This window comes from Leucoraja erinacea, chromosome 3 (genome assembly GCF_028641065.1).
Source record: "Leucoraja erinacea ecotype New England chromosome 3, Leri_hhj_1, whole genome shotgun sequence".
NCBI classification, from domain to species: domain Eukaryota; kingdom Metazoa; phylum Chordata; class Chondrichthyes; order Rajiformes; family Rajidae; genus Leucoraja; species Leucoraja erinaceus.
Window position 1 is genome coordinate 77,578,048 of NC_073379.1, and position 19,563 is coordinate 77,597,610.

At 42.9% G+C, this 19,563-nt stretch overlaps 1 protein-coding gene across 20 annotated transcripts in view; it reads right to left on the bottom strand.

Moving 5' to 3' along the window:
- Positions 1-19,563, bottom strand: part of LOC129695752 (transducin-like enhancer protein 4) — a 126,634-nt gene that overhangs the window by 19,814 nt on the left and 87,257 nt on the right. For 19 of the 20 annotated variants that reach the window (XM_055633017.1, XM_055633020.1, XM_055633019.1 and 16 more), the window contains 7 exons: positions 15,061-15,180; positions 13,805-13,858; positions 6,700-6,852; positions 4,980-5,112; positions 4,466-4,650; positions 4,119-4,192; positions 3,116-3,365 (listed from right to left, as the gene is read on the bottom strand). In XM_055633017.1, coding sequence (XP_055488992.1) covers positions 3,116-3,365; positions 4,119-4,192; positions 4,466-4,650; positions 4,980-5,112; positions 6,700-6,852; positions 13,805-13,858; positions 15,061-15,180 — 969 coding nt within the window. The remainder of the gene's footprint in view (positions 1-3,115; positions 3,366-4,118; positions 4,193-4,465; positions 4,651-4,979; positions 5,113-6,699; positions 6,853-13,804; positions 13,859-15,060; positions 15,181-19,563) is intronic. The other variant, XM_055633016.1, reaches the window with a different exon arrangement.

Genomic DNA, 19,563 nt, shown 5'->3' on the forward strand with positions numbered 1-19,563 from the left:
AAATTAACTAACTCTTCAAAGATTGGCATGGGAGTTTTCCAATTGACATCAATGAACAAACAAGGGTCCCTTGGTTAAACATCTCATCTGAATATATACTACTTGTATCACAGTGAATTGCACCAACATTTCAATCTAGATCACATGTTTAAATCCCCGGTCCATGTCCCAAAATCTCCATTCGGAAGTGAAATTTCAGCATTTCCAAGTTAAAACAACAAAATAAAATTGCTCAGAAGTAGAATTATGAAACTCCAAGGAATACATTCGAGTTAGTTTAATTGATAAACTGCTTTCCTAGGAAGCAGATCAGTAATGATAGGCTTCATGATTCATGAGGCAGTGTTGACAAGTTTAGGAAACTGCTTATAGACACACCCTGACTAGTCCAAGGGTTATGTTCCGTAAGCCCTTACGCTAATCAGTTTTTGGCTTCGATTTCATCTTAAAACTTGGTAGAAACAAAGAATTTGTTAATACACAAAAGGACCTAAAGTGCTGGACTGACTCAGCAGGTCAGGACCCTTCTTTAGACTGATTCAGTCTGTTGAGTTACTCCAGCACTTTGTGTCATTTCATTGTAAAACTATGAGCTGATGGCATTGGTCTGCACCAGCGAGCCCATATTCACTAGCTGCCGCACCGTGGGTTGACGTGGCTGATGTTGCGGCTCAGTGTAGCCTCTGGCTGACAGCGCTTTCATTTGGCCGCTGCCACCGACAGGATGCACTCAATCACCTCCCCTCATATCAGCTGCTGTTTCTTCTTGTTGACTGTTGCTTTGTCCACTCTCCCCTCCATCGCAGCCTCCTCCTCGTCCTCTTCCTCCTCCCCTGCAGCTGCCAACATCTCCCATTTTGGACTTTGGGGGCAGAAGGAGATGGAGGCAGCAATGGAGGGGAGTGCGACAGAGTGGACAAAAAGACAGGAAGAAACAGCATCTAGTAAAAGGGGAGGAAGCCCCACATTGACAGAGGATGTCCTGTCATTGGCGGCAGCCTGAAGTAAGCACTATCGGCCAGGGGATACAACTTTAGTCGCCACAACTGCTGCGCCAACTGGTCAGTGTGACAGCTGCTGAAGAAGGGCTTGTTGGTGCATCTTGTGACAGACCTTGTGGCACCTTGTGGAACAAGGCTCTCCACCGCCTCCCTCGTTCTCACTCGCCTTCCCAGAGTCACACCAACCGTGTCCGAAACTAGATGAGAAAAGAGCACGGGCTATGCTTTTATCTCTATGAAGTGGACGTGAAGCCTCCGCCATCCTCCTGTTGCAAAAGTTTACACAACTTGCATATTATGTAAGTGGGGGAATGCCTGTAATTTGACTGTGTTTGAAGCTTTAAAGTTTGTGCAAATTGATATTGCCCAATTATAGATAAAAATACAAATGATCACTAATAGGTTGAGGATTATTCCATGTAGGTTCCATTAATGTCCACAACAAATGCAAAGTTGCAGAAAAGTAATTTGTAGCGGATACACGATTGAAGCTTATCTTGAGTGCATCTGGGACTGTTCATGTAAATCAGGGTAAAAAAAAAATCTGCAAATCACATGAAGGAATCTCTGGAAATTCTCAGAGATGTTTTGTCATGACAGATCATTTTATCTGTGCATGGTGAATCCCATGAAAGAATTACAGAAAGATATCCTGGAATGCCAGGTACACGTATGTGATGTGGATCAAGTTTACTCCTGGAAATAATACTATAGCAACAGCAAATATGAATCAGTGAATTTCCACTTTTCTCTTCATTATCAAAATGTGCATCATAAAGAGCTAATGCTGTCTATCCAAAATTCAAATTTCGCTAATCATTGTAAGCCCAATTTTCATTTGTGTTTGCTGTATTTTACAGTTCATATTAATTTGCATATTATTCCTTATGATCTTTAACAATAAAAGCAGAAAATATTTCAGTACGTGCCATTCTGAATATTACTTTTCTTATTACTAGATACAATATTAACAGTGGTGCAGCAGTAGAGTTGGTGCCATACAGTGCTAGGGATGTGGCTTCAATCCTCACAAAGCATGCTGTCTGTATGGAGTACGTACATTCTTACTGTGACATGGGTTTTCTCTGGTTTCCTCCCACATTCCAAAGACGTGCAGGTTTGTAAATTGGCTTCTGTAAATTGTCCCTAGTGTGTAGGATAGAACTAGTGTACGGGTGATCGCTGGGCGGTGTGGACTTGGTGGGCTGTAGGGCCTATTTCCACGCTGTATCTCTAAGACTAAAATAAACCCAATCGTCTACCCAATGCATGGTAATTTTGATAATCTAGAACCCTCGGGACCTTAGTGCTGGATTGGCAGATTTTCCAGATAATATTCCTATCAATACAATGACACACTTTTGATTCAGTTTAACGTATTACACAGTAATAGTTCTTTTTAGTCATCCAGTTGAGTTTGAAGAAGTCTGAACCAGTCTGAAGAAGGGTCTCGACTCGAAACATCACCAATTCCTTCTCTCCAGAGATGCTGCCTGTCCCACTGAGTTACTCCAGCTTTTTATTTCTATCTTGAGTTTATAAGGCACACTGGGATATGGGTGAGTTTATCACAGCTGAGGAAAGACCTAGTGAGCCATTGGGATTTCCGAATTACTGGATAGCAGATTATTAGAGTTTTACTGTTGTGCAACTTGATGATTGATTGAAAGATACTGTGTAGAAACAAGCCCTTCAGCTGACCATGAACACACTGACCTTCAATCACCTGTTCACATTGGTTCTATGTTACCCCATTTTCACATGTCTTCCCTGCACACCTGGGGTAATTTACAGCGGCCAATTAACCTACAAACCTGGGATTTAGGAGGAAATCAGAGAACATGGAGGAAACCCACAGTCATACAGGCGGTCACTGGGAGAATGTGCAAACTCCACACACACTGTACACAAGGCCAGGAATAAACTCGGGCCCCTTGCACTGTGAAGCAGTAACTCTACCAGCTGTGACACTGCTCCGCCCTTAGGAGGAAAGATCATTTTACGGCAAATAAAAACTTCCTTTTCCTGACCAATACATGTCTGTGTGCAAGTAGAGTAACCATTTCTCAATTACTCCTCCACATAACATGTTATCCTCCCACCATTCCTCTTACCAGGCAATCCAGCTGAGAGACCGGGCTTTTGTTCCCAGGGTGACTAATGTCCCAGACCTTCACACATCCCTTTCCACCAGTGTACACGTGTCTCGTAGGATTGCTGATGGTCACTGCACAGACAACGTCACCGTGGCTCAGAGAATTCATTTGCCGAGCATGTCTTGGAATTCCCGGTCCGATGAGAGCATCAGGAGGGAAAGGCACAGGTTGCATCTGTCCGTCAGCGCTTACATGAAATGAATAAGCACTGAACAAAGAATTAAATCACTGATTAGCAAATCACTGCACATTATTTCTGCAACATTACAACATTTTAAATAAAATTCATCCATAGTATTTCCTGAATGCTAAAGTCAGAACTTGAAATGCTTGTGGTTTTTCATTTGTTTAGGTCCCCGATTTGTCTAACAGGTGCTCAAGACGTCTACATTCCAGTATGGTTCCAGTTGCCCAACAGAATCCCTTTTGGAATATATCTTACATGTGCAAGTCCAGAGGGCAAAGGTGAAGGTCAGTGAAATCATGGTTGAAAGACCAAGTGTGATGGTGCACTGTTAGAACTGAACAAGCACATATTTATTGCTTTCAATTATGAACTTATCCAGAGCTAAAAGAGAAGAAACCTGCTTATCCATCAAGCCTATTACCACCAACAACTTCCATTGGCAGCATAAATATCTACTTTGCATTAGTGTGGCAAGCAATAGTCAGTGTGATCAGTTCTAACTAGTGCTCTATGTGGACTATGTCACTATCTCATTCAAATATTGATGCTTCGCTTTGGAACTATCTCAATCTCACTGATAGCCCTCTCATCCACCCCTTGAGAATAATCATTACCAGGCTGAGAACGACATGTTTCTATTCCTGTTTGTTGAGACCTAGTACCCAGAGTGATTCACCAGCAACAGGACGAGTGGTACAATTGCACTGAAAGTCAATTACAAGGCATTTTCCTCATGCAATTTTTAGATTAGCAGAATTATTATTATACACTCACGGTTTTCCTCCAGGGATGCCACTTAAGTTTGGAGGAATGCCAGGTACACGTATGTGATGTGGATCAAATCCAACCTTTTTTTGACGGAAATAAATTATAGTTAATTTGCCACATTTACATGAAGAGCAAATAATAAACCAGGCTTTAAAAAAAAAATTAAAAAATTACCTCTTAAACATTTATTCAAAAAGCTTTCATTGTTATCAATTTCCACATTAACACCAGTTTAGGGGCACAAAATAAACTTTATTCCTTAATTCAAAAATCATTCAATAAGCAGTCATCTCAAAGATAAAAATAAAATAGTTGGGACAAATTAGGATTAAAAATCCACTTAATTGACTCACCACTGGAGATCGGCTGTAAGCAGCTGCCGCGGCTGCAGCAGCTGCTGCTGCACTCATCTGAGGGGAGATATTATGTAAACCTGCATATGTCCCTGGACTCGTTAGATCTCCATTCATACCAGCATGGGGCACAATTCCAAAAGGAGCAGGATAAGGACATGGAACTGCCATAGGAGTCCTCAAGCCTGTAAATCACCAAATTCTGAAATCAGTGAATGGAAGCTCACAGTATCTGCAACAGCTGAATGTTTGCAGCTGAACATTATCAGAGCAATCAAATAAATTATGGTCTATATGTAGTGCTATGGAAAAATGATCTATGTAGTGCTACTGTCTGCAATTTGCTTCCTGTAACAACATTTTGCAGGTTAAATTGTATTATAATTGTTTTTGTAATTCTAAATCTATGTGAAAGCAATTGATTCTGTTCCATTAAAATGCAAAACCATGCCAATAGTAAATATAACATTGTCAGGTCTAAAAAGTCAACAGTTTTTAATAAACCCGTTGCTACCTATTGGATCAAGTCCTAGTGGTTTGCCAGAGATAGGCCTCAATCCTGGAGTGGAAGTACTTCCTGGAGTTGACGCATCTGATCGTGGAGTTGGAGTATTGGACTTTGGCACAGGAGTAGTTGATTTTTCATTCTGTACAAAAGCAAGAAAGTGTTTTGTCAATACTGTAACTACAAAATAATACATTAATCATTCACTAGATATTAGTATTGTAATAGCAGTGGAAACTACCATCAACCGATATTTTAAATACAGGTGCACAACCTTTTATCCGAAAGCCTTGGGACCAGACACTTGTCGGATTTCGGACATTTTCGGATTTCCGAATGGAAGATTTTTAGCGTAGATTAGGTAGGTAGTGCGGGCGGCTTGAAAAGTCTGGAGCGACTGCCTCCCCCCCGGAGACCGGGGAATCATTGTAAATCATTGCATAAATGTTAGTCAGTTAGTTTGGAGGGATTTTATGTGGTGGTGGTGGTGGGGTGTGAAGGGGGAAACTTTAATTCTTAGTCCCCTACCTGGTCGGCGACTCCCAACATCGCGGAGCTGGGGGCTCCGTCCGGCCGCGGGCGGCGCCGGTTGTAGCTCCGACCCCGGCAACTCGACCCCTGGCTGCGAGGCGCTCCAAATCCAGCGCCGCCCGCGGTCGGACGCCCGCAGCCCCAGCTCCGCGAATGTTGGGAGAAGGCGGCCTCAGCGCCCTGGAGCTTACCGCACAGCGACCCGGTAAGGCATTGCCCGCTTCCCGCTGGTATCCCAGCGCTGCGACGCCGCCGACTCCCAACATTTGCGGAGCTGGGGCTGCGGGCGTCCGGCCGCGGGCGGCGCTGGATTTGGAGCGCCTCGCAGCCAGGGGTAGAGTTGCCGGGGTCGGAGCTACAACCGGCGCCGCCCGCAGCCCCAGCTGGGAGTTGGCGGCCACAGCGCTGCGGAGCTTACTGCACGGCGACCCGGTAAGGCATTGACCGCTCCCCGCCTCTCCGACCAGGTAGGGGACTAAGAATTAAAGTTTACCCCTTCAACCCCCCCTTCACATAAAAGCCCTCCAAACTAACTGACTAACATTTAAGCAATGATTTACAGATGTTTAAGTGTCTCCCCGGTCTCCGGGGAGGAGGCAGCCGCTACAGTAGTACAGACCTGGGTTGACCGTGGGTCGTTTTGGATCAAGTTTGGCGCCAAACGCGAGCTTTGGTGTGCAGACGACATCCTGGAAAAAATGTCCGGTTTTCGGAGTTTTTCGGTTTCCGGAACACCGGATAAAAGGTTGTGCACCTGTAATGCCAACAATGCATTTGCCTGAGTTCAATTCCAAATTTGTTAATAACTTTGTCAAGATCTTTGCAAGATGCATGAATTACAAGCTTGCACCCCACACTTTAAAGTAATATGATTGATTTTGAATTAGTTGGGGGCTCTCTAATGCAGGATCTGCAATAGAGCCAACAGCTTATTTTTCACAGATACTAATCAACTTACTATGTACTTTCATCAATTTCTCTTTCAGACTTGGATTTGTAGTTTTGCTACTTTCCAAAGATTATATATTTGACTTCCGACTGAAATTCACTACTTTTGCAGAAAATTGTGGTTGATAAGTTATATCCTGTCATAAGGTTGTGCTGACTTAATGAAAAGCAGAATTCTACTAAATTGGAATGTGCATCTATTGCAACTATTCAGCTGCAATTTAGGGAGAAGTATGGACACAATACTCACAAGACTCATTTCTTTGGATTTTGTAGAAGGAGTACTACTAGAAGAAGCAATGGAAGCTGGGCTTATGGGTGCATCCTTTTTTAAGAGGCGAGATTTATCTAAACCATTTTCCCGTGGTGAATGAGGTGGACTACCTCTTGGTGAAGTTGGGTCCTAAACAAAAAATATATGTTCAGTGGGCAAATTTTAAAACAAAAATAAAAAGACAGAGCTATACCTGTAGGAAACTATATATAAGACGACAGCAACACATTGTAATAAGATGCAGTTTAATGTTCAATAGATATACAGTGATTGCACAAAATTCATTAAACTTCATGTAAATACTATTGAGAAACACTGAATTGGCCACCATATATTTTCAGAGAAAATAACACAAAGTCAGTGTACAACTTGGAGGAAGTAGAAATTAATCATCTTGTGATGTAGCCAACTTGGGAAAGATGGCATTTACTTAGTGCAATACTTCCTTTAACAACCATCCTTGCATTCATAGCTCTTCTTCAGTATTCTCGGATATAAACACAGAAACAAGGAGCATCTGTGAATAACTGATCAAATCAATATTTTGTATGCAGGTGAAAACTGTGCTGCCATTTTCAAGGACCTATGGATTTGCACCCCAAGATACCTCCGTACAACAATGCTCTGAAGGGTCCGGCCATTTACTGTGTTCCTTCACCTTACATTTGATCTTCCAAATTGCATATGTCACATTTGTCCAGATTAAACACCAATCTTATGGAACAGCTACCTTGTCAAATGCCTTCCCATAGTCCATGTAGATAACATCCACTACTCTATACTCATCAATCCTTTTTGTCATCTTCTCAAAAAAGAAACTGAAATCAAGTTCGCCCTGCACAAAGTCATGCCAACTATTCCTAATACGCCTATATTTTTCCATATGCAAGTAAATCCTATCCAATAGACAATAGGTGCAGGAGTAGGCCATTTGGCTCTTCGAGCCAGCACCACCATTCAATGTGATCAAGGCTGATCATCCACAATCAGTACCTCGTTCCTGCCTTCTCCCCATATCCCCTGACTCCGCTATCTTTAAGAGCCCTAACTAGCTAGAATCCATCCTGCCACTGACGCAAGGCTCATTGAACTATAATTTCTTGGATAATCCACACTGGACAATCATAATGCCACCTTAAACAAAGGAACAACATTGGCTACTCTTCAGTCCTTCAGATTCAGATTCAGATTCAGATTCAGATTCAATTTTAATTGTCATTGTCAGTGTACAGTACAGAGACAACGAAATGCATTTAGCATCTCCCTTGAAGAGCGACATAGCGAACGATTTGAATAAAAAATAATAAGTGTCCGGGGGGGGGGGGTGGTGATTGGCAGTCACCGAGGTACGTTGTTGAGTAGAGTGACAGCCGCCGGAAAGAAGCTGTTCCTCGACCTGCTGGTTCGGCAACGGAGAGACCTGTAGCGCCTCCCGGATGGTAGGAGGGTAAACAGTCCATGGTTGGGGTGAGAGCAGTCCTTGGCGATGCTGAGCGCCCTCCGCAGACAGCGCTTGCTTTGGACAGACTCAATGGAGGGGAGCGTGGAACCGGTGATGCATTGGGCAATTTTCACCACCCTCTGCAATGCCTTCCGGTCGGAGACAGAGCTGTTGCCATACCATACTGTGATGCAGTTGGTAAGGATGCTCTCGATGGTGCAGCGGTAGAAGTTCACCAGGATCTGAGGAGACAGATGGACCTTCTTCAGTCTCCTCAGGAAGGAGAGACGCTGATGAGCCTTCTTGATCAGAGTAGAGGTATTGTGGGTCCAAGAGAGGTCATCGGAGATGTTGACTCCCAGGAACCTGAAGCTAGAAACGCGTTCCACCTCCGTCCCGTTAATGTGGATGGGGAGCCTTGGCTGTGGCTAGAAATAGGACATACTAAAGTACAGGGCAGATACAGACCCTCGGGCCTATAATGTCTGTGCCAAATGATACCTAGATAAAACACCCAACTGCCTGCACATAATCCATTCCCTGCATAACCATGTTCACATTAAAATCCTCTTAAATGCCACTATCATATCTGTCTATGACAGTGTGTTCCAGGCATCTACCAAGCTCAGTATAAAAGGAGCCCCACTCACCTTCTGTTAACCTTGCCTCTCTCACCTTAAAGCTATGCCCGCTAATCTTTGACATTTCCAACCTGAGAAAAAGGTACCGATTACAATTTGCCTTTCATTACAATTTAGCAATTTCATGCCCTCCCACCACTCCCAGATCCCTGAGGTCCAGTCTTATTCTGATCCATAACTATCTTAAAACTGAAGGAGTTGTGATGGCTTTTTTCAAACTGCTCTCCCACTGAAACACAATCACTGGCCAGGCTAATTTCTCAATTCCTAATACTAGGTCCAGTATTGCCCCCCCCCGCCCCCCCACCCCCTTACTCCCGAAAGTAACTTGGCAGCATATTAAAAATATATGTAAATGTCCTGCATCTCATACTTGCACGTAGCATTACAGAAAGGTTCCTGTTGACTATCTTGCTCAGTGCATTTGAGTTAGAGGTTTTTCCACCTGGCTTCTCGTGTGTCTGTATGTAATGTAATAAAATTCTATTACACCAATGGCTCCAGAATGAGTGGCTCTTCAATACAACAATCGAAAATTAGGTGGTGATTCATGGTATTTCAAATTGCCGCTCAGCCAATAGACTTCACACTGACAGTAAGAGTACCTGGCCAGAGTACCTCAACTTTGCACCAGGGTCAGCATCTCCATTCATATCAATCGGACCAGGAGTAAGTCATGATGACAGAAGTAAGTTTGGTTATGTGGTATCTTATTTTTGTTACATTCATGTTAATCAATGGCGAGTGGTTGAAACTATTTTAAATAAAGTTATTAATTAAATCTCTTTGAAATATTTGAAAAAGTATTTCATTATTAGAGAGATGTAAATTAAAGCAAAAAGATCTTTGATAGAAATGAAGTGCCAGAGAGGAGTCAGTCATTCTGGGGAGAAGTGGATGGGATGGGAAAGGAGAGGGGCTCAGCATTGCCATTTGCAGCATTTGCCACTCTACAGGACTGGCACACAGCTGGGCTTCAAGTACAGCTGAAACCAGAGATCTTAATGCTGTGCATCTCTGGAAAAGCTGGAGGGCAGGTTGAGTGAGGAGAGGGGGAAGAGGGGGGGGGGGGGGGGGGGGGGGGGGGGGCGAGTGGGAGAAAGAATACACGACTGCAGCTTTTTTTTTTTAATTCAGAAGGTCTCATATTTGATCTCCATTAATCATTCATTGGAGAATCTGATTCAGAAGGATAAAGTTAGGGTAGAGTATGAAACATTTACCCTTAGCTGGGGTCTCTACAATTGGAGAGGGGGGCAGGGAGGGATGGCATAGGTTTAAGGGAAGGATGAGGGTATTTAAAGGCATTTGAACATTTTTTTTCACCTGAAACAATGGCTGAGATTTTGAAAAAATAACTGAGGGGATTGTGGAGGGAGGTATCGTCTCTCTTAATACTTAGTACAGATGCACAACCATTTATCCGGAGTTCCGGAAACCGAAAAGCTCCGAAAACCGGACATTTTTTCCAGGATGTCGTCTGCACACCAAAGCTCGCGTTTGGCGCCAAACTTGACCCGAAACGACCCACGGTCAACCCAGGTCTGTACTGCTGTAGCGACTGCCTCCTCCGGGGAGTCACTTAAACATCCGTAAATCATTGCTTAAATGTTCGTCAGTTAGTTTGGAGGGCTTTTATGTGAAGGGGGAAACTTTAATTCTTAGTCCCCTACCTGGTCGGAGAGGCGGGGAGCGGGCAATGCCTTACCGGGTCGCCGTGCAGTAAGCTCCTGAGTGCTGTGGCCGCCGACTCCCAACATCGTGGAGCTGGGGCTGCGGGCGTCCGGCCGCGGGCGGCGCCGGTTGTAGCTCCGACCCCGGCAACTCTACCCCTGGCTGCGCGGCGCTCCAAATCCAGCGCTGCCCTCGACCGGACGCCCTGCAGCCCCAGCTTCGCGATGTTGGGAGTCGGCGGCCACAGCTCTCCGGAGCTTACCGCACAGCGACCCGGTAGGCATTGCCCTCCCCGCTGGTATCCCAGCGCTGTGGCCCCGCTCCCCGCGGAGCTGGGCTTCGCGGGCGGCGCCGGTTGGAGCTCCGACCCCGGCAACTCCCCCTGGCTGCGCGGCGCTCCAAATCCAGCGCTGCCCTGGCCGGACGCCTGCAGCCTCAGCTCCGCGATGTTGGGAGTCGGCGGCCACAGCGCTCGCGGAGCTTACCGCACAGCGACCCGGTGGGCCCGCTCCCCGCTGGTATCCCAGCGCTGTGGCCGCCGACTCCCAACATCGCGGAGCTGGGTCTGCGGGCGTCCGGTCGCGGGCGGCGCTGGATTTGGAGCGCCGCGCAGCCAGGGGTACCCCTGGCTGCGTCGGCGCTCTAAATCCACCGCCGCCCACGGCCGGACGCCCGCAGCCCCAGCTCCGCGATGTTGGGAGTCGGTCGCGCTCCGGCTTACCGCACAGCGTTCCGGAGCTTGCCTGCACGGTATCGACGCCCGCCGACTAACATCGCGGAGCTTGCCGTCCGGTCGCGGGCGGCGCTGGATTTGGAGCGCCGCGCAGCCCGGGGTAGAGTTGCTGGGGTCGGAGCTCCAACCGGCGCCGCCCGCGGCCGGACGCCCGCAGCCCCAGCTCTGCGATGTTGGGAGTCGGTGGCCACAGCGCTCCGGAGCTTACTGCACGGCGACCCCCCATTGTCCCCCCCCCCCTCCCCCTAAGAATTAAAGTTTCCCCCCCCCCCCCCCCCCCCCCCCCCACCACATAAAATCCCTTCAAACTAACTGACTAACATTTAAGCAATGATTTACAATGATTCCCCGGTCTCCGGGGAGGAGGCAGCCGCTCCAGACTTTTCAAGCCGCCCGCGCTACCTACCTAATCTACGCTAAAAATCTTCCATTCCGAAATACGAAAAATTCCAAAATCTGAGAAGTGTCTGGTCCCAAGGCTTTCGGATAAAAGGTTGTGCACCTGTAGTATTTGGATGGAACATTGTAGCATTGAAGGGTATAGACTGAATGCCGGATGTGGCATTAGTACAGAGAGGCACTCAATGGCCAACAAAGACAGGGTAGGCTGAAGGGCCTGCTTCGTGTTGCATGACAATTTCTGACTCGTAAAGTAGGACTCCAGCTCTCGTTCAGTTTTATCTTCCATTTCCACAGAGTTTATCTGAAATTCCATGTTCCAATATCAAGTGCCACCCTCTCATCCAAGGAAATCACTTTCACCTCACCACTGGAATTCAGATTTTGTCCTCTTTGGACAAAGCTCAGGAGATAAATAGTCTCAGCAAAATCCAAACTCAGTATAGATGAGCTGGTCACCGGTGATTTAGTACTGCTTGATGGAGCAAGGCATTGACAATGCTATCCATTTAATGTTGACTAATGGAGCTACGATTGACTGGATTAGATTTGTCCTGCAGTTCATGGACGTGATGGACCTGGGCTATTTTTTTATATTATTGATTCCGTATCACTATTGTAAACTTACTGGAACATTTCAGTTCGAGATATCACTAGCGCTGAGTGCAAAACTTTTATATTTTCCACGCTCTCAGCCATTTATTGTTTTCATGAAGAGTGAATCTAATTAGTTTAAGACTGGTTTCTATGTCCAGAGCAGAAAGCCAAGATTGATTGTCCATTCTGACTGAAAATGGTTAGAAATCTGTGTATTTTCCTTGGCTGTCTTGTGCTTGTCGCTACCATCATTGAGAATAGGACTGTATTAAAGCTTCCTCTTCTTTAGTTATCCATTTCTATACACAAATGGGCATAGGAGGACTGCAAAATCTTTGGTATCATCCATTAGTCATTGGATTGCTTAGGTCTGTGTAATACGTACTGCTTTAGCTATGCAGTTTGCCTATATTCCACTGTTGTAACTTTGTCAAGTTGGCGCCTAATGTTTTAATAGATGAAATGTCTAGCCACGTTAAATCGTGCAAGTGTCCATAAAAGAAAAACAGAACCACATAAGGAATTAAGAAATTGTCAAAAACTTTGTTGCAGATGGAAAAAAGAGAGGTAGAGATTTAAAGGCAGGGAAGCTGGAGCAAACTAGGCAACTAAAAGCACAGACACTAATTAAAAGAGCAGACACTTTCATTATTTGCAGACTGACAGAGAATGCAGCAATGGAGAAACAAAAACAAACATGGTGATTTGAAAACAAGGCATAAAAAAAAATCAGCCAATGCCACACCTGGAGCTAACACAGTCAGCAAGCATAGAGTGATGGCTCAAGATGACTAGGTTCAGGTTTGGGCAACAGCTTTAGGCAAGATCAAGCTAAATCGTCCTCCAGCATTAACACCAAGAGCTTTAGCAGACAAGATGATGAAGTCCAGTTATTAATAAACTGGGTAGGTAAATGATCAGGTATGTGAAATGCTAATTTCCTATTCTCCACTAATTATGATTAGTCTTTCCCACGATAAATTCTCTCCTACACCAATATATTGCAGATACGGGAAATCTGAAATAAAAACTAAATGCTCTATATATTCGGAAAATCAGGCCTCATCTGAAGAAGGAGGTAACTTTGTTTCTTTCTACTGATGATAGCTTACTTGCCAAGTATTTGCAGCACATTTTCCTTTTAAATTTCCTTTAATAGTTGTGATGGCCATATCTTCAGTTATATTGAGAGGCTTCCTTGTGTCAAGCTTCCATTTTGTGAGTATATTGAGGTGGTAGTTGAGGCAGGTGCTATAAAAACATTTAATAGACATTTGGACAGATACATGAATAGGAAACGATAGAGGGATATGGGCCAAACGTGGGCAAATGGGGCTGGTGTAGATGGAGCATGTTGGTTGGCATGGATAAGTTGATCGAGGGGCCTGTTTCTGTGCTTATATGACTGACTCGATGATTAATGTCCAGTTAATTACAAATCTTTAATTTTGTGAAGATTAATTTGATGCTTGTAAATCTTTTAAACGGAAGTTTAACAATAATTTGAAAATCTGCAGTATAATACTACGACAACAAAGTCTGTTAAATTCCAGCACCGATTAAGTAATTGAAGTCAATATTCCAAGATCTACAAACCTCATTGGAAACATCAACCACCAGGTTGTCATCACTCTTCTCCCCATCGCTATCCTAGAAAATATATAGAAATAATGTTTTATTTTATTTTTATATTTGATTAAATAATAGCAATGCTAGAGTCTGTAACAGCCAAATTGTTAATTATAGAAAGCTAACTAAGGGAAAAACTGGACCAAGCTTTGACAAGTGTAAGTAACTGGGATAAAATGGCCAGAAAGTGATATTTCTCAACACCAGGTACAGCCATATTCTTTGCTTTACTTTGTCGCATCCATCTTCTCCTTTACACTGAGCTAGGATCATGGCAATTTGCATACACAAAACAAAGTATGCATCTGAAAGTTTATACAATTACTGATTTCAAAAATCTGGAATAGTGATGGAGAAGGAAATAACACGTTCACAAAACACATCTATATTTTCTTACTCAAATGTTGATACTAATGTTTATTCCAACAATAAAAGGACACATTTTCAGATAATCAAGATTAATGATCATCTATCTTTGGACCACGGTCTAATAGGGTTTAATTAGGAGCCCACCTCCCAGCATATTAGCATCGTGGAATGCAGCACAATGCTGAGTCAGCACAAGCAGCCTGATCTACTCGTCTTTTAGTTTTGACAACTGGTAAAGCTTTAATCAAAACTGTCACCATTATACAAAGATTCTGGTTTTAATACTAAAACGATATTCTTAAAATAATTAAGGGTTTTTTCAGCTAAATTAATTAAATTGGAAAAAAGCCCTAATTGCTATTCTCCTGGCAACTGATTATTTCCTTTCATTTGGCAAGGTCTCCTGTACTTGTGCCAGGTCTAACCTTTTGCAATCTCAGCAATCAGATTTCCCAGCCTGAGAGATGGGAAGTCTGGAGAGGGTTGTGTGCCCCATTGAATGACGGGGTGCAGAGGCAGACGGCAGTACAGCTGGCAAGGCAGAAGATGCTGTTGCTGACACAAGTCATTGCCTGCATTGGATAGCAGAACCTCCACAAAGAAACAAAGGAAAGATTTAGCCTACAAGCTGGTACAAGAATGGAAGATCAGCCCCATTAGCCCGATGTAGAATTTCACAAAAAGCATCACTTTTTCTAAAGTTAAAGGCAATCCTTTTAAAAGTATCTTTAAGGTAATCAAGGAGTCCATAGTCACATACAAGGGGAGAAATAATAAATTACACAATAATTTGCTTAATTACAATAAAACCAACATTTTATGAGGGCATTTCTATCATTTCAATCATTACTCACGTAACGTTTTGCTAAATCCTTATCATCTGTCTTCTGCTTCTTATTATCTGAGGAGTAGTCATTTGAACCTCTGTGCTTCTCAGCAGCTCTGAAACTAGCTGATGGAGACACTGAGGAACTCTGAAAAGGCAAACATCATATTATTTATTTTAATATTTTTCAATAATAGTAATTCATATCAAATCATATCATAGTCATAATGAGTCCGGTAGGCGGCGCAGCTCTGGCCAGCAGCGGCCTCTGCAGCCTGTACGCGTTTTTATTATTTTTTTCTGTCTAAGCTGTATTTTTGTACTTTTAGTTGGGGTTTATTGGGGGGGCGGGGGGGGGGGGTGGGAGGGGGGGAGAAACTTTTGAATCTCTCCCTGCACTGGAGACTTCACCTTTTCTCGTCGTACTGGTATCGTTGAGGCCGCAACGAGGAGCTCCTCAATAAGCCGGGGACTCAGGTAAAAAACCGTTGCCGTCGCGGATTGGCCAAGTCCGGAGCGGGTGGACGGTGGAGGAGCCCTGCTTTTGCCTGCCTACAGAGTCTCTCCATTGTGGACGCCGGCATCGGGAGCCCCCGCGGCTCCCTGGAGGGAGACCCATTTTCGGGGCTCCTGCAACGGCGACTTAGTTTGGGGGTCCCTGGAGCGCCTACATCACTGTGCGGGCTGGAGGCCGCGGACTTTGCGAGCACAAACGGGGGCTCAAGACTCTGGATTTCACCACCCGGCGTGGCTTTAACCCGGGACATCAGAATTTCTTTAGACTTTGTCCCTTCATAGAGTGCAGTGGAGAGATAAGTTTATTTGGCCTTCCATCACGGCTATGTGATGGATGTTTAAAAAATTGCTGTGTCTGGGGTCTATTTGCATAATGTAATTGCAAACGGCAGGTGGGACCTCCAGGGGTCGACAATTAAATTGACTCTTGACAAGCAATAAAAAAAAGAATTGCTTTATGTACCTTTTTTCTATGTATCTAAGCAAAGTACTTTAGTTAATTTTATTGCAATATCTTCCACTAACTAGATAAACACATCTACAGCAGATTCAATTTGTGGGATAGTACAACTGATTAAAAAAAAACCCTGCATTTGTAGCTTTTCATGTTGCCCACAAACATATCAAAATAGTCATTTATATTACTGATGTGCATTAATGGAAAGAGTACAATCTCGCAATAAATGATAACATTTTCACCATTGAGAGTGTAATGATGCATTAAGTGTAACCATGTTAACTTTCATAATGTCATCCACAGCTTTTTTCTGGTAGGTTCTCCTCATCCAATACTGCTATCTTCACAGCTCTGTACTGGCTCCCAGTCTCTCAATATATTGAATTAAAAAAGTTTAAATTCCAAGTATTTTCACACCCTTTTTCCCCACAATCTCTATTAGCCCTGCAACCCTTTCAAACCCATTGGCTTAGTTTGGATCTATCGCACACTGTGGGCAGGTCTTTTACACAAACTGATTCAAGCTCTGGATTTCAATTGGAACCCCATCAGAATTTCTTTTAGACTTGTCCCTTCATACAAGGCTCCGATATTTTCTTCAAAAATTGCTCTTTACCCAGAGCAAACAGGTGGTACTGCGCGGTGCAAGCATAATGTTGATGTAGATGTACATCAAAATTAATTATTTCTTAATTAGATAGTTCCAGGATTCAAGTGCACCACTGAAAATTCAACCCAGCACTTCTAGTTCTATAAATCAAATGTATACAAAAAAAACATGTTTTGCATGAGAGAAACACAGAATGATGCAATTCCATTACCGTCACGTTAATATAGCATTGCCCATAAAATTGAGTCAAAATGTTCTGAGGTCCACCTACTGTCATATTTAGGCCACAGAAAATATCATATTTTAATAGGTTTTATTTGTTAATGGGTTCCTGGGGAACAACTTTTTCCACACAGTTGGGTAAACAGAATGAGTCGTCAGTGGTAATAGTTAAAACAGGTCCAGTAAAACCATTTAAAAGTCATTTGGATGTACATGGATAGGAAAACTTGAGGGATAGGGACCAAACACAGGAAAATGGGATGTGTAAACTTGCTTAGATGGGGCTTCTTGGGTAGAATGGACAAGTTGGGCCAAAGGACCTGCTTCCGTGCTGTAAGACCCTATGACTCTATAACATTCCACCCTACCATTTCTCCCCATCACTCTCTCTAAATCTTGTCTGTCTCTCAATCGACCCTTTACTTTTCAAGCGAATTCCTGGCTCCAATCTTCTTTCACCTCCTAATCCTATCCCAAATGAAATCATGCAAGTTACATCTTCAATATTTTTTTAAATGTGACAATTATAAGACTATGCAAGTTCGATGTTTCAATAAATAAATCTCTAGTCAAGAACTTTGACTGTTATCTTAACCTTTTGTTTTCATCCTATTTGCACCCTGGCTAATCTGCAATGCTGAATTATGCAATTATCTAATTATTCAATGCATGTTTATACTGTACTTGTTGAGAACAGTAAAAGCCACAACTGGATAGGTCAAAACAGTTTGTATAAACCCTTCCCCACAGGAACTGTTGCATTCTATGCCCTCTGCTTCAATAAACATAGAGGATCATTTAGTCATACAGAGTGCTTGTTTAGTGGTTTGCATTCTGTGAACCATGAATTAATAGCTTCCTGAATTTTTTCTGTGGGCTGGCTGCCTGCACTGAATAGCAATAGGCAACACAATGGTGGTTTCTTGATACAAATGTAGAGAGCACAAAAACAGGTCAGGGTCAGAAGAAAAAAATGTGCTTTAATGGTTAGCATCGAAATAATGAATAATGCATTCATCACTTGAAATTAATTCAAAGTCTATTTTTGTATAATAACCTTCCATATTTAAAATTGACCAAATATAATTCACAAAAAACTGCACAAGCAACTTATGCATTTGTACTACTAGCATATCCAATCACGACTCAATATGCAAACTGAAGCAAATATTATTAAAATTGACATGAAAAAAATCCATCGCAAGGTCAGAACTCTAAATCTGAACACTAATGTAGTGAATGTTAAAGTGACAGAATTTTCCTTTGTTTGTGAACCTGAAGAACACTGCCCACAGTGATTGTGATCTTTGTGCCATGGATTTCACTGAATATTGTAGGATGTTACTTCTGGATGGATGGCTGGCATTCAGTAACCACGGCATAACAGCTAATCAACTAGACATTCACAGGCAGTAAGAAAGAGAAAATGGGGAGGGATAGTGGAAAGGGGAAAGGAAGAGGGAAACATGTCCAGCTATTAAAAACAAATATGCTATAAAATCTTTGTTTTTAATCAAAGTATAGACTGTCAAATAAATTTGAGACCGATAATTTACCTTTAGATGATAGCTATATTTGATTACAGATTAACTTTTTTCTTCATAATGCACATGGAACTACTTGGTCATTTGTTCAAGGATCACATTGCTAATTTCATTCTGCATTCAAACTCAATTCACATTTTTATTAAGTTTCACAGCAAAAATAGCTTAAATAAAAATTCCTTTCTTATTTTTTAAACCATATACAGAAAATAATTTATTTTAACCTATCTATTGCCTTGGATAGTCATTTTCAATATTACGACGGGTGGTCAAAATAAATCAAAAATGGGTTCATAAAAGCGATTTTACTCTCCTTGTGTTGTTCACACAGACAGATGACTCTTACTAATACCTAGATTCACAAGTAAATTTCAATTTTATTCCCTGGCTGGTAGAAATGTAGTTACTAAAGTCCATCTGAGAGCAGAGTTGGCTAACTCCCACAAACACAAAAAACGCTGCCTGGCTAAACCTCACCACTTTTCGATTCTGCCAAACACTTAGGGCACGGCCCAAGGGAATCCTGGAGTTCATCCCTCCTCATGCAATGTCAGAACCACAAGTTTGATTGGTCCAATCAGTGCCCAGAGAAGAATAAACTAAAAAGATTAAAAGACAGATGCTCACGCATTTCACATGGAGCATACCCTGTGGCCTGTTACTAGGCAACAAGAGACCACCAATGTGAATTGTATTGTTTTTATAAAATGCAGCACATGGTGGGGGAAAGGATATAATGGTGCAGCTTTTGCTGAACTTGTTTCTTCATCAATATAATGACATTTAATATGCACATTCACTTACAAAAAATGCTGACTAATAATTAACTTCCCATAAGAATCACATTTTAGTTCTCCATTACAAATCTTCTATGGAAAAGAGCGTCCCTTTTAAAATGCAGACTACATTCTATTAATTGCGGCCTGAATAGCAAATACCATTTGCTTTGTATAATGTGTACACACAATAGTTAACCCAGAAGCAAAAATAAATTATCCCAGTTCTACTGGTGTGTACTGCCAAGTGGAATATTGCATTAGGAAAGCTGGCTGCAGTACAGAACACAAAACACATATCCTCAACAATATCAATAAACCTTTAATCATCTGGGCAGATATAACAGCTTCACCTTTCCTGCACTTACAACCTCGGCTTTCTCCTGTAATCCATGTAGAATCTGGC